Below are 11,600 nucleotides of genomic sequence, written 5' to 3' on the forward strand. Positions count from 1 at the left end.
ATGTTTACACATCCATTTGCTATCAAGTAACACTGATGATCTCCAGTTAAGCGTCTACACAATAATATTAGATTTAAGACAGAGGAACCAACAGATTTTGAGGAAAGTAAAATATTTATTATATTATAATTGTTATTATTATTGAAAAAACTTATTGGTTATACCAGGAAGTCACATGATTAGACCTCACTTGAAAAATTGTCCGCATTGCTGCTTGTTTTCAAATAATAATAGTATTCACCCTGTTTATCAACAGCAACTTCCAGCGATGACTCACACAGGTCGAACAACAGTTAATTTGCATAAAGATCACGTTGATGATCTCTGTTAACACACTGCTGTGATGAAGACATTACTGTAGATATCGCGGTTACTGATCCATTATGCTGAGTTACTAACACTGGTTACACAGCCACTTAGCACCTACAGTATATCAACAGATAAATGTGATCATTATGTGATCGCCTGTTGTGTAAACAAGGCTGATTATAATAATTGTAATGGTTATGACGGATCATAATGATTAAATATGACGGTGTTAATGATAATCATAATAACAGTGATAAAGGCGCTGTTCAACTTCCTACATGTGATGCTTCTTATAATTAAAATCCTCTTCTTTATTCTATCAGACATTTCAAAGTTATATTTGTGTAAAAGACAAAAGACAAGCCAAACCAGTCACTACTTACAAAAAATTTTTTAGTTTATTAATATATGGTTAAACAGTAAAATGAAAATTAAATTAGTGAAAGAATCATTTAAATCTGACGTTAAATATATAGCAGTTAAAATAACAGTATTTGAGAAATCAGCCTTCAAAGTTTACAATTTGGGGCATTCACCAAATCCTTAAAAAATGTTGTTTTAACATGAAAATGGGGAAAATAACAGCATAGCATCATGTATAGGTATATAAGAGTTAGTTTATTACAGTGAAATAGATTTTGAAAATTTTGACTTTCCAACATGTTTTGGCCATTATCTTGGAAACATGGTGTTTAAGGAGTTATTGGCTTGGCTTGTCTGTTGTTGAATACTTGTTAACAACAGGACTGGTAAAAAATATCATTGGGCTTATATGACTGGTTCGTAAAATAAACTTGTTGACAACGAAAGTTAACGTAAACCACTGTGCGTTAATTAGCATTAAGTTATGCATGTGACCAAAACAAACATGGCTGATTGGTCAATTTAGCGTTAATATAATTTAGATTAAATTTCAGAAAATATAAATTATAATATTTACCCACATGAAGTCAAAAAATAATTGTAGGCTAACAGAATTCAAAAACTGGATGTAAACATTTTTTTTATGAAAAACCCATACTGCCACAATCCAAAGCAACCTTGATTACGCAGCGTGTATCACGGTAATAGTAATAATAGATGGATTTATATAGCGCAAATAAACAAGGTCTCTATGCGCTCGACAAAACTATGCAGCCATTTTGTTTTGTCTAGTATTCACCAGTTTTCTATTCAACTGGTTGTCTTCGTTAAGTAGGATTTTACCACTGCGCAGGTGGGCGTGGTTTATCACAGAACGACCAGTCGAATATGGCCATTATTAACACATTTCACTGTTTTACCTCTAAACTTTTTTTAAAAAATGTAATTGTCAAAAATTCACAGCTGTTACTGTGTGGACACCAAGACTGGTCAACCCTCCGGACTTGTTCCACCCAACTGTGGTAAGGATAATAATCTACAATTTAATTGTTGTCATTGTTACATCTGTTTCTAATAATTTGTCAAGATCATGTATTTGAATTCAATTTAGTTTCTTTTATTGCTTCTTATTCCATCGGGGGTGGGGGAGGGGAATATATGAATTTTGATCAAGGTTTAAAAAACACTTAAAAATACAAATTTTAACAAAAAATATAAATACAGTAGATGAATTTGGTTTTTGGTTTTTTTTAAATTATTAAATATTTCTTTACTAATAACTGACTCTACCTTTACTTTCAGTACCAGTAGAAGAGTTAACGTAAGCATTTTTTAATATTTAATTTTGGTAATAGGCAACATCATGATAAAAGATCAACCAGGACTATGAATGAAATTCACTGGCTTAACTTTTTCATGAAAAATAAAACATTCTGAAAAAAAAACTATTTCATTATTAGGATGATATAAAGATGGCAAAGGTCATACATGGGATAGTGCCACCATTGTGTAGTTTATATTGTAATGACTGTTTATGGTAGCAGTGTAACTGAAAACTTTCCTGAGCCGAAATATGGGATATTTCATCTTTCACCAAATGAAAATATTATATCCTGCAGTGCGATATATTACTTCTGTGGTTGCTGTGTTTTTATCATGTGTGTGGTTTCACAGTAATAATCTAGAATAATTCCATGGGTTTAAGCGGGGGGTGCAGCTGCACACCATGAGGGCAAATTAGTTCCACTAAGTGGGTTAAAATACTAAATGTGACCGTTAAGTTTCATTGGAATAGGAATTTAGTTATGCATTCTCAATTTTCAAACACCAGGCCATTTTGCATCCCCAGGCCAAAACCAGCGTACGTCCCTTTATCTCCGTTAAGCATGTAAAGTAATTTAATAAAGGTATGGAATATATGTCTCATGAGACAATTTAAATATTTTGTATGTAAACACAGGTGTGCTCTGATAGCAGCATCATTGAAAGCGCAGAAGGATGCTGGTGCACCAGAAGTTGCTGATTTACCGGTACCTACATGCGCAGAAGATGGCAACTATGAAGCTCTCCAGTGTATTACAGGTCTTGGGTATGATCCATTCATTAATTGTACATTTTCATGGAGCTAGGTCTAAACCGAATGTACCTGACAAGCAAATTCAATTGATATGTCTTGAAGGGTCTGAAGAAATTTTAACTGATTTTAATGATGGAAGTGTGATTTAGAAGCCTGGTGCTGTTCAACTTCCTATGTGCCATGCTTGTTATAATTAAATGCTCTTCTCTTATTTCTATCAGACATGTAAAATTAGTTGTTGAATCCTTGTTAACAACAGGACTCAGTTGAATAGTAAACAGTATCATTGTTAGCACATTTCATTGTTTTACCTAATAACTTTTTAAAAATTGTAATTCACAGCTGTGTCTGTGTGGACCCAGTGACTGGTCAACCCTCCGGACTTGTTGCACCCAACTGTGGTAAGGATGTTAATCTACAACTTAATTGTGGTCTTTGTTACATCTGTTTCCAATAATTTGTCAAGATTATGTATTTGAATTCAATGTAGTTTCCTTAAAGTTAATGGATTTAAAAAAAATGTTTTATCTTCATTGCTACACCTTTATTTGAAGAGTTGCATATCTCCTTCATTGTCATTAAAAGTTTGTTTTCTTATTTTCTGTAGCTGGTACATCTAACACCACAGAGGCAGGAAAGTAAGTAATTTAAGCATACTGTATGTGCTTGCCTTTAATCTTGCAGTTTTTGTCTCAAATTAACCTGTTAAGCCAGGCACGCACTGCACCCGACAGTCGACGCGATGCTGCGAAGAACGCAATGGGACGATGTGCGCGTGATGGTGTCATGCAACCGTCAACAGTGAGTGCCTGTCTTTACTCGTAGTAGAGCACAAGATCAAGTGAAATACTTTTTATTATTTTACTATGTCTACAGATGTGCTAAGGAAGCCGCTGCCATCAATAAACAGCTAGAGGAAGCCGAGAAACTTGGAACATTCATCGCTGATTTGGCGCCACCATCCTGTACACCAGACGGCAACTACGAGCTCTATCAATGTTCGCTTGAACCTGGGTATGAATTGGCTTCATTTCAAGTATTATTTTAAACCTAAAGTACATATTTTGATAGTAGCAATGTCATCTCACAAATTTAAGGAAGATGATAATCTGTTACCGTAAAAAAACAAGTCTATGAAAGAATAAGTTAACAGCAGGCACAAGGGTAAGAGTGGTGGTTAGGGTTAAGCTAAACCCACTATTTGGATCAGTTTACTCCTCTAAGTATTTTATCATAACTTCATTTGTTTGGTTATGGGCCTGATCAGTAAGACAAAAAGACTGGACATAAAAGGAACTTGAGGGTCATTATTTATTCCTGTTTATATTTAAACTATTTCCAGGTTGTGTCTGTGTGTGGATGCCATTACTGGAGAAAGTTCTGGCCTTCTAGGACCTGATTGTGGTAATTATAAATTATATTTAGTTTTTCATACTTGTCAAAATACTTCTGATGCCATACCAGAATGTACTATTTCTTTGTATGCATAATTATAGTTCAAATTCGTAGCATATGTGTACATGTTAAAATTATTATTAGTTATTTAGTTAATGTATATTAATGGGAGATTGTTAATTGCTCCCATTAACGATGGATAGATAACATATTAGAACTAACATTAATTATCAAAAAACAAGTTATTAAACAACTTTAAAAATCAATGTTTGTTTGGCTATCCTGATATCATTGAATTTATGTATTTTAAATAATGAATGAATTTCTTGCCTTTCAGTACTAACAGAGGAGTTAACGCAAGTATTTTTATATATTTTATTTATTAGGCAATATCTTAACAACACGTGTTTAACATGTTTATTTATTAGGCAATATCTTAACAACACATGTTCAAAATGTTTATTTATTAGGCAATATCTTAACAACACATGTTCAAAATGTTTATTTATTAGGCAATATCTTAACAACACATGTTTAACAAGGAACTCAAGTATGGTACATACTAGAACTAACTGTTTGACATTTTCTCTAACAGTAGCACTTTTATAGAACAATTTGTAAAGTTAGTGATGTTATAAAACAGATTTTCTTGAATTTCTTAATATTTTGCATGTAAACACAGGTGTGCTCAGGTGGCTGCAGCTCTTGAAACACAACTTGCAACTGGACTTTTGTCAGGAATTCCAGGTGTGGTGGCACCTACCTGCACAGCAGATGGCAACTATGCACCTCTTCAGTGTATTACTGATCTTGGGTATGATCCATATTTAACACATATTCATCACAAATCTATCTGATAAGCACATGTGCTTAGCCAGGCTCTGGAGGGAAAAAGTGGAGAAATGGTGGTTACACCCCCCCCCCCCAGTCTTTAAATATTCTGTATGTATTCAAAAATCTGTATGTATCTGTATGCTTCCAACACTCTCTTTGTCTCTTAGAAAAATCAGTTGTACAACAAATCAAAACTTTGAGCATATCTTTAAGTTATTTGATCATGGAGCATTGTCCAACTTCCATCATAATGGAATAACATTATATGGTTGTTTGAAAGTATGTTTGGCAGGATTGCATTCTCAAAGAAAGCCTTATTAGCTTGTGAAAACATACTTGTTTTGTGTCTGATTTTATTAAATATTTATTAAATGTTTATTTCTGTATTTTTTCCCTGATACTTTCGCATTGTTTTGTATACTACTAGTGGTTTTTGATAATTGTTTTTTTTTTGGTTTTTTTTGGAATGAAATGTATTTTAATATTGTAAATTATATTTTGTAATTTATTCCATCCTGTTTTGACAAGCTACCTGCAGTTTTAGGTGTAAAATTAAATAAATATTATAATGTATAAATTTTATTCCATTTCCTATTCAAACATTTCTGAATTATATTTATGAATTCTTAAAATTCTCAGCTGTGCCTGTGTGGACACCAAGACTGGTCAACCCTCCGGACTTGTTGCACCCAACTGTGGTAAGGATTTTAAGCTTCCATTTCATGCTGGTCATTGTATTATCTGGTCTGTATTTTTCATTGAAGGGTTCACCTTATTTGCCTAATATAGTGATACATATTTCTTATTCGTCGATTGATAAAAATCTGTTTTCTTATTTTTCAGAGGCCGTCACTACAGCGGCTGGAAAGTAAGTGTAATGATGTTATTAAAAATTAATTTAATTAATATAATTGTAATATTAAGTCGATTGCTGAAATTATATTTATTATTAATTTTTATTATTAATATAATATTGAGTTAGCTTATTTTGTCATAATTTATATCAGGTGCGCCATGGAAGCTGCTGCCATCCTTAAACAACTGTATGATGCTGAAAAAGAAGGAACGTACATTGCTGATTTGGCACCACCAACGTGTACACTGGACGGAAACTATGATCCTCTTCAATGTTTTCCTTTAATTGGGTAAGAAATCGGGAATTCATATATAGGCCAGTTTATCTTTTGTATTGAAGGCCTAACTTACCAACTGTTATTTTTACCATGTGGATGAACCTTTACAACACTATTTTTTTTTTATAATTGTTCATTACATTTGATTTTCTATAGTTGTTATTGTGTGGACACCCAAACTGGTAGTGAGTCTGGTTTAACTGCCCCTGCTTGTGGTAAGAAATCAAATGTTATTGTCCATTTCCTTTTCAAGTTCTTCTGCTGAGTTTAGGTTCAAAGGTCAATTTCTCAACAGAAGCCTGTAAATTGTTTGATAATAATTGCATTGTTTGTTACAATGTGTAAAGCTCTGTCCAAATCATCATATTTTCTTTGACAAAACCAGGGGCATAGAGTGTTTTCCATCTGGGGGCTGCGAAAACTGCAAACTACGAAGGATCAGTGGCTTAACAAATTAGCCAAAGGGCCCCTGGTGGGGGGACTTCGCAGCCCCAGCTGCTCCGGTGTTTGTAGCATTTTGTGATGTATTTTATTGTCTTTTTTGGCACAGTTTAGTTCTTAATTCTGTATCGTGAAAAAATAAGCGTAATATATTGTAATTAAGATAATACTTTGATTGTCTGTAACTTAATATCTAGCTAAAGTAAATTTAAGTGATGATATTTGATATTAATTAGTAAAAGGTAATTATTACAAAAACAATATAATATTATAATAATAACGTGTTCATTGCACATTTCTCTCCTGTGTGATACCAAAGTCTGTTTTAATGTCGCAATCCACTTGCACACAAAGTTTTATGCAGTCGGCCCAATATCGCGAATCATGAATTTTTGCCTGATATGTTAATTAGTTTTCTTCCCAAAGTTATTCTAATGCTGATTGGCTTTTGCCTAAAATGTTAATTAGAAAAGTTATAAAGTATTCCGTAGAGGAAAAGTAGGGCAGATCAATTTGCAACCCCACTTTGACCGGACGTAAAGTTAGCTGTGTTCTGTTTTATCCTGTATTTTTAAGCTGATGGTCGATTTGGTAAGTTTCCTAATGAAATAAAGGAGTCTCAAGGCTCATTACACAAGTTAAACTGTGTCTTTAATCTTTATTAGTTACCATAAGTCGATGGAATATCACTGACTGAACCACACACTGATCGAAGAATGCTACAATATTTGTAAAGTAGCTTCTAAGAGTAGTATTGTTTTCTTGTATTAGTAAAAAAAAATTATGATGATGTCTAATTTGTAATTGTTTTGAATATTTTTTCTTAATTTTTAGTACCTACTACACCTCAGCCCGAAACAAAAACGTGAGTATTTCGTATATATTATTAAAATGGTCTACATTTAAAAATATGCTGTACAAGAAGACGTCACACTGTATTACTTAAACAAAACAAAAAAAATGCTGAAGTATCTATTCTAGGCCTCAAAACCCACGTCACTTAAATCGCCTATTAGGCAGTGGCTGTTATTACACCAGTCTTAAACCAATTCCCAACTCATAATCATTAACAGATGTGCTGAGAGAGCAGCTGCCGTCAATAAACGACTGGACGATGCTGCAAAAGCAGGAACCTACATTGCAGATTTAGTGCCACCTAGTTGTACACTGGACGGCAACTATGAACCGCATCAATGCTTTCCTTTGATTGGGTAAGAAATATTGAAACTTTACCATACAACTATATTATTTGATGTGCTTATAATGTGATATCATTTTTGCGAGATTGCTCTCTAAATCACTATTTAATCTTGTCATGGGCGGATTTAGGGGCCTGTCTCTCTCCCCCCCCCCCCTTTTGGAAGGTTAAGAAAGAGAAAAAATTGATCGCCAAAAAACGCCTCAGAAGTTATTTAAGGCATCTAGAACCCCTAAAGTAGTACTATCTCGATAGGTCCTCCTTTTCGGCCCCCTTTTTTCGACATCTCTGGATCTGCCCGTTTGTAACTTACTTTGTTTCCGATCACCCTGTTCTTTCACCATTCTACGTTGTCAGGCTTACTCTGTTTCCGATCACCCTGTTCTTTCACCATTCTACGTTGTCAGGCTGTATCCATACTGTCTTATACATGAAAAATTGTGTGGATTGCACATATATGCGCAGGGTGATGTCATATCACCTCCATATATGGGTGATATCATATCACCTCCATATATGGGCAAATCTATTTTTTGTGAATACTTATCTAGATGAATCAACTAGTGCCTAAATTTCCTTTAGCTGAATTTCAAAACATAAAAAGAATCTTAAGACATGTTAATGATAATAGTTTAAGATAATCATTTATTTCAACTCTCTTAGTTGTTACTGTGTGGATAGCATTACTGGTGAACCCTCCGGCCTAACTGCTCCAGCATGCGGTATGGAATATCTTTTATTACTTCTAATTTATTACTATAATTATTATCATGTATTCATTAATGAATATAAAATAAGTATGTTAATGTTCATGTTGTTAAAACATATGCCAATGAATTATTTATTAATTAATTGAATGATCAATCATTGGTTAATATGATAAATGCTATAAATAGATTCATTACTTTATGATAAAATATTGCCCCTTTTATGATGAAGATTGACTGATTGATTAGATAGATTTACACAAATTCAATAAATGAATTGAACTAACAACACATTTCTTTAAATGGCTATTACATTACATATATTAAAGGATTTTATTTAGAAAAAAAAATTATTTAAAAAGAGAGCATAATGCTAGATTACTTCATATCATCTACAATTTTATACTTTAGTTTGTCATAATCATGTATATAAAAAAAAATTTAATACATGCACAGTATTAATTACATTAATTTAATTGAATATTTCTATTTCAGAAACTGTTCAAAAGAGAACGTAAGTACCAACACACTCATTGTGGGGGGGGTGTCAATATTTTACTTTTGTATAATGTCCTATTTATATTGCAGTCATGCTTAAACTGTTTTAAATTTTCATAAATGTATAATTACTGATTTTTGTTAAATTCCCTTTTATCCAATCATCCCTATCTTTTCATAATATTTGGCAGATGTGCTGAGGAAGCTGCTGCTATTAATAAACAACTTGATGATGCGGCAAGAGCAGGAACGTTTATTGCTGATTTAGCGCCACCAACATGTACACCAGACGGCAACTATGAGCTTTACCAGTGTGTGCCATTACTTGGGTAAGAACTAAGTCTTATTTCATCTGAGACCAAAGTATTATGTTCAAGATTTCCGATTCAACTTTAAATCATTCTATTAGAAATACAAATAACAATACTTAAAAATAATTTTTAAAAACCAACAAAAACTTGCCTATGCAGAATATTTATCATTTTGTAATAATTATCACTCATTTACATTTATATACAGTACATAATTATTAGGGATATTTGAACTGTTTATGTTTAAGTAAGTAATTATTTAGTAATAGACAGTTTTCGCCACATGACGTAAACCTGAACGTTAACGGATGACGTCATAATTTATTCATCTTGCGTTGCAAAGTACGTTAATTTCAGGATTTTACGTGCTCGACGTACGTTAATAACGGGTTTGCGCATGCGTGTTTCGATTTGTTTACAAAAAGGGCAGAGCTATCGTGCTGCATTTTGGGTACTAACGTTAAAGTTAAGGTTAACGTCGCACGGCAAAAACTACCTAATGACGTGTACTTCCTCAACTCTCTTAGATGTTTCTGCGTGTATGCATTAACTGGAGAAAAGTCTGGTCTAACTGCTCCAGACTGTGGTAAGTAAAATAGGTTCTCTTTAATTTTATATATATGTGATATATTGTTTTATATATTTATTGTTATTATATATTGTTTTATATATATATTGTTATTATATATTGTTTTAAATATATATATGATATATTGTTTTATATATATATATATATATTGTTATTATATATTGTTTTATATATATGTGATATATTGTTTTATATAAATATTGTTAATATATATTGTTTTATTTATATGTGATATATTGTTTTATATATATATATTGTTATTATATATTGTTCTATATATATATTGTTAATATATATTGTTATATATATATTGTTAATATATATTGTTATATATATTGTTATATATATATGATATATTGTTTTATATATATATTGTTATTGTTATATATATAGATTAAAAGGCAAAATACTGAAAAACAACAATGCTGTGGGAAACAATGGCTGGATCTCAGTAGAGATACTAAAATGATAAGCAACAGCTAAAAAGTAAACATAAGTAAACAGCCAGAAATAGAACCAGAGCTTTCGGACAACACTAGTCCTTCCTCGGTGGCGAGTGAGTGAGGGTAGAAAAAGCTAGATGGTATAAAGTGAGAATATCATGCAAGCATGATTGGAAACAATAGGCTGGGTGAGTGAGATTAGAATAAACAGCCTAAACAAGTAAACAGGAAGGCCAAAACTAAACTTTAGAGGCAAGCCTCAATAAATAAGCCAAATGATTTATCCAGAATAAATTGAAATGCCATTGGTTTAATTTAGCGTACTGGGAGAACGTTCCTAATATTGAGTCCAAATGGTATGGTTGTTTTAAGTAAATGTTCCCAGTGATTCTCTTTATTTTTGCGATTTTTGTCACTCCAACTGGCATTATGGTCAATAATGAAATGTTTCACTCTGAAATTTGAAATTGAATGACCAGCTAAATTGAAATGTTCGGCTACTGTTGATCAAGCTTAGATGTTCTGATAGCTGATCTATGTTGTGTCATTCTCATACGGAGAGTGTTTTTTGTTTCTCCGACATATTGTTTACCACAAATATTACAATATATGAGATAAATGACATGTTTGGTGAGGCAATTAATTGATTGCCTTATCCGAAATATGTGGTTTGTTTGGTTGCTCTTAAATGATTGTGTAGAATCAAGCAAGGAGCATGTTTTGCATGATGAACCACAAAGATGACTACCCAAATTACGGTTGTCGCGAGAGTTAGTTTGCCTCTTAATTTAGATCGTACTAATATATCACGAAGATTAGGTGGTCTGCGATAGGTTATGAACGGTGTATCCGAAAAAACAGATCTAAGACATTCTGTGGTCTGTAGAATGGGCATATGTTTCTGAATTATAGCCCTTAGTGGTGGTAACCTAGGGTGATAGGTAGTGACCAGTGGCACTCTGGTCGATCGTTGACGTGGTTTGTACGTCAGTGTTTGAGCATGAGGTATGTCCTTTGCTTTTTTTATAGCATTTTCAATGAGTCCTCGATGATAATTTCTATTCCGGAGATGTCCGGATAGTTCTTCTGTTCGATTCTGAAAATATAAATCCGAAGAACAAATGCGTCTCATGCGCAATGCTTGGCTGTACGGAATGTTTTTTGTACAGTGCGGGGGTGACAGCTGCTACGGAGCAGGTACATATACTTATCCGTGGGTTTACGGCCGTGGAAGAGATCAGTTTTAACTGCACCATTTTCCATGGTCACGGTGATGTCCAAAAAATCTACACTGCTTGTGGA

The 11,600-nt window shown here is 33.1% G+C and overlaps 1 protein-coding gene across 1 annotated transcript in view; it reads left to right on the plus strand.

Annotated features, from left to right (window-relative positions):
- Positions 1 to 11,600, plus strand: part of LOC117100282 — a 50,202-nt gene that overhangs the window by 32,096 nt on the left and 6,506 nt on the right. The window contains exons 41-59 of the mRNA XM_033239932.1: positions 1,636 to 1,694; positions 1,975 to 1,993; positions 2,633 to 2,761; positions 3,092 to 3,150; positions 3,357 to 3,387; positions 3,626 to 3,763; positions 4,092 to 4,153; positions 4,482 to 4,500; positions 4,827 to 4,958; positions 5,618 to 5,676; positions 5,822 to 5,846; positions 5,986 to 6,123; positions 6,268 to 6,326; positions 7,387 to 7,417; positions 7,626 to 7,763; positions 8,414 to 8,472; positions 8,953 to 8,971; positions 9,147 to 9,284; positions 9,794 to 9,852. Of these exons, the coding sequence (XP_033095823.1) occupies positions 1,636 to 1,694; positions 1,975 to 1,993; positions 2,633 to 2,761; positions 3,092 to 3,150; positions 3,357 to 3,387; positions 3,626 to 3,763; positions 4,092 to 4,153; positions 4,482 to 4,500; positions 4,827 to 4,958; positions 5,618 to 5,676; positions 5,822 to 5,846; positions 5,986 to 6,123; positions 6,268 to 6,326; positions 7,387 to 7,417; positions 7,626 to 7,763; positions 8,414 to 8,472; positions 8,953 to 8,971; positions 9,147 to 9,284; positions 9,794 to 9,852 (1,373 nt within the window). The remainder of the gene's footprint in view (positions 1 to 1,635; positions 1,695 to 1,974; positions 1,994 to 2,632; positions 2,762 to 3,091; positions 3,151 to 3,356; positions 3,388 to 3,625; positions 3,764 to 4,091; positions 4,154 to 4,481; positions 4,501 to 4,826; positions 4,959 to 5,617; positions 5,677 to 5,821; positions 5,847 to 5,985; positions 6,124 to 6,267; positions 6,327 to 7,386; positions 7,418 to 7,625; positions 7,764 to 8,413; positions 8,473 to 8,952; positions 8,972 to 9,146; positions 9,285 to 9,793; positions 9,853 to 11,600) is intronic.

This window comes from Anneissia japonica, unplaced genomic scaffold (genome assembly GCF_011630105.1).
Source record: "Anneissia japonica isolate Jap-2015-1 unplaced genomic scaffold, ASM1163010v1 scaffold287986_len575832_cov185, whole genome shotgun sequence".
Classification (NCBI taxonomy): Eukaryota; Metazoa; Echinodermata; class Crinoidea; order Comatulida; family Comatulidae; genus Anneissia; species Anneissia japonica.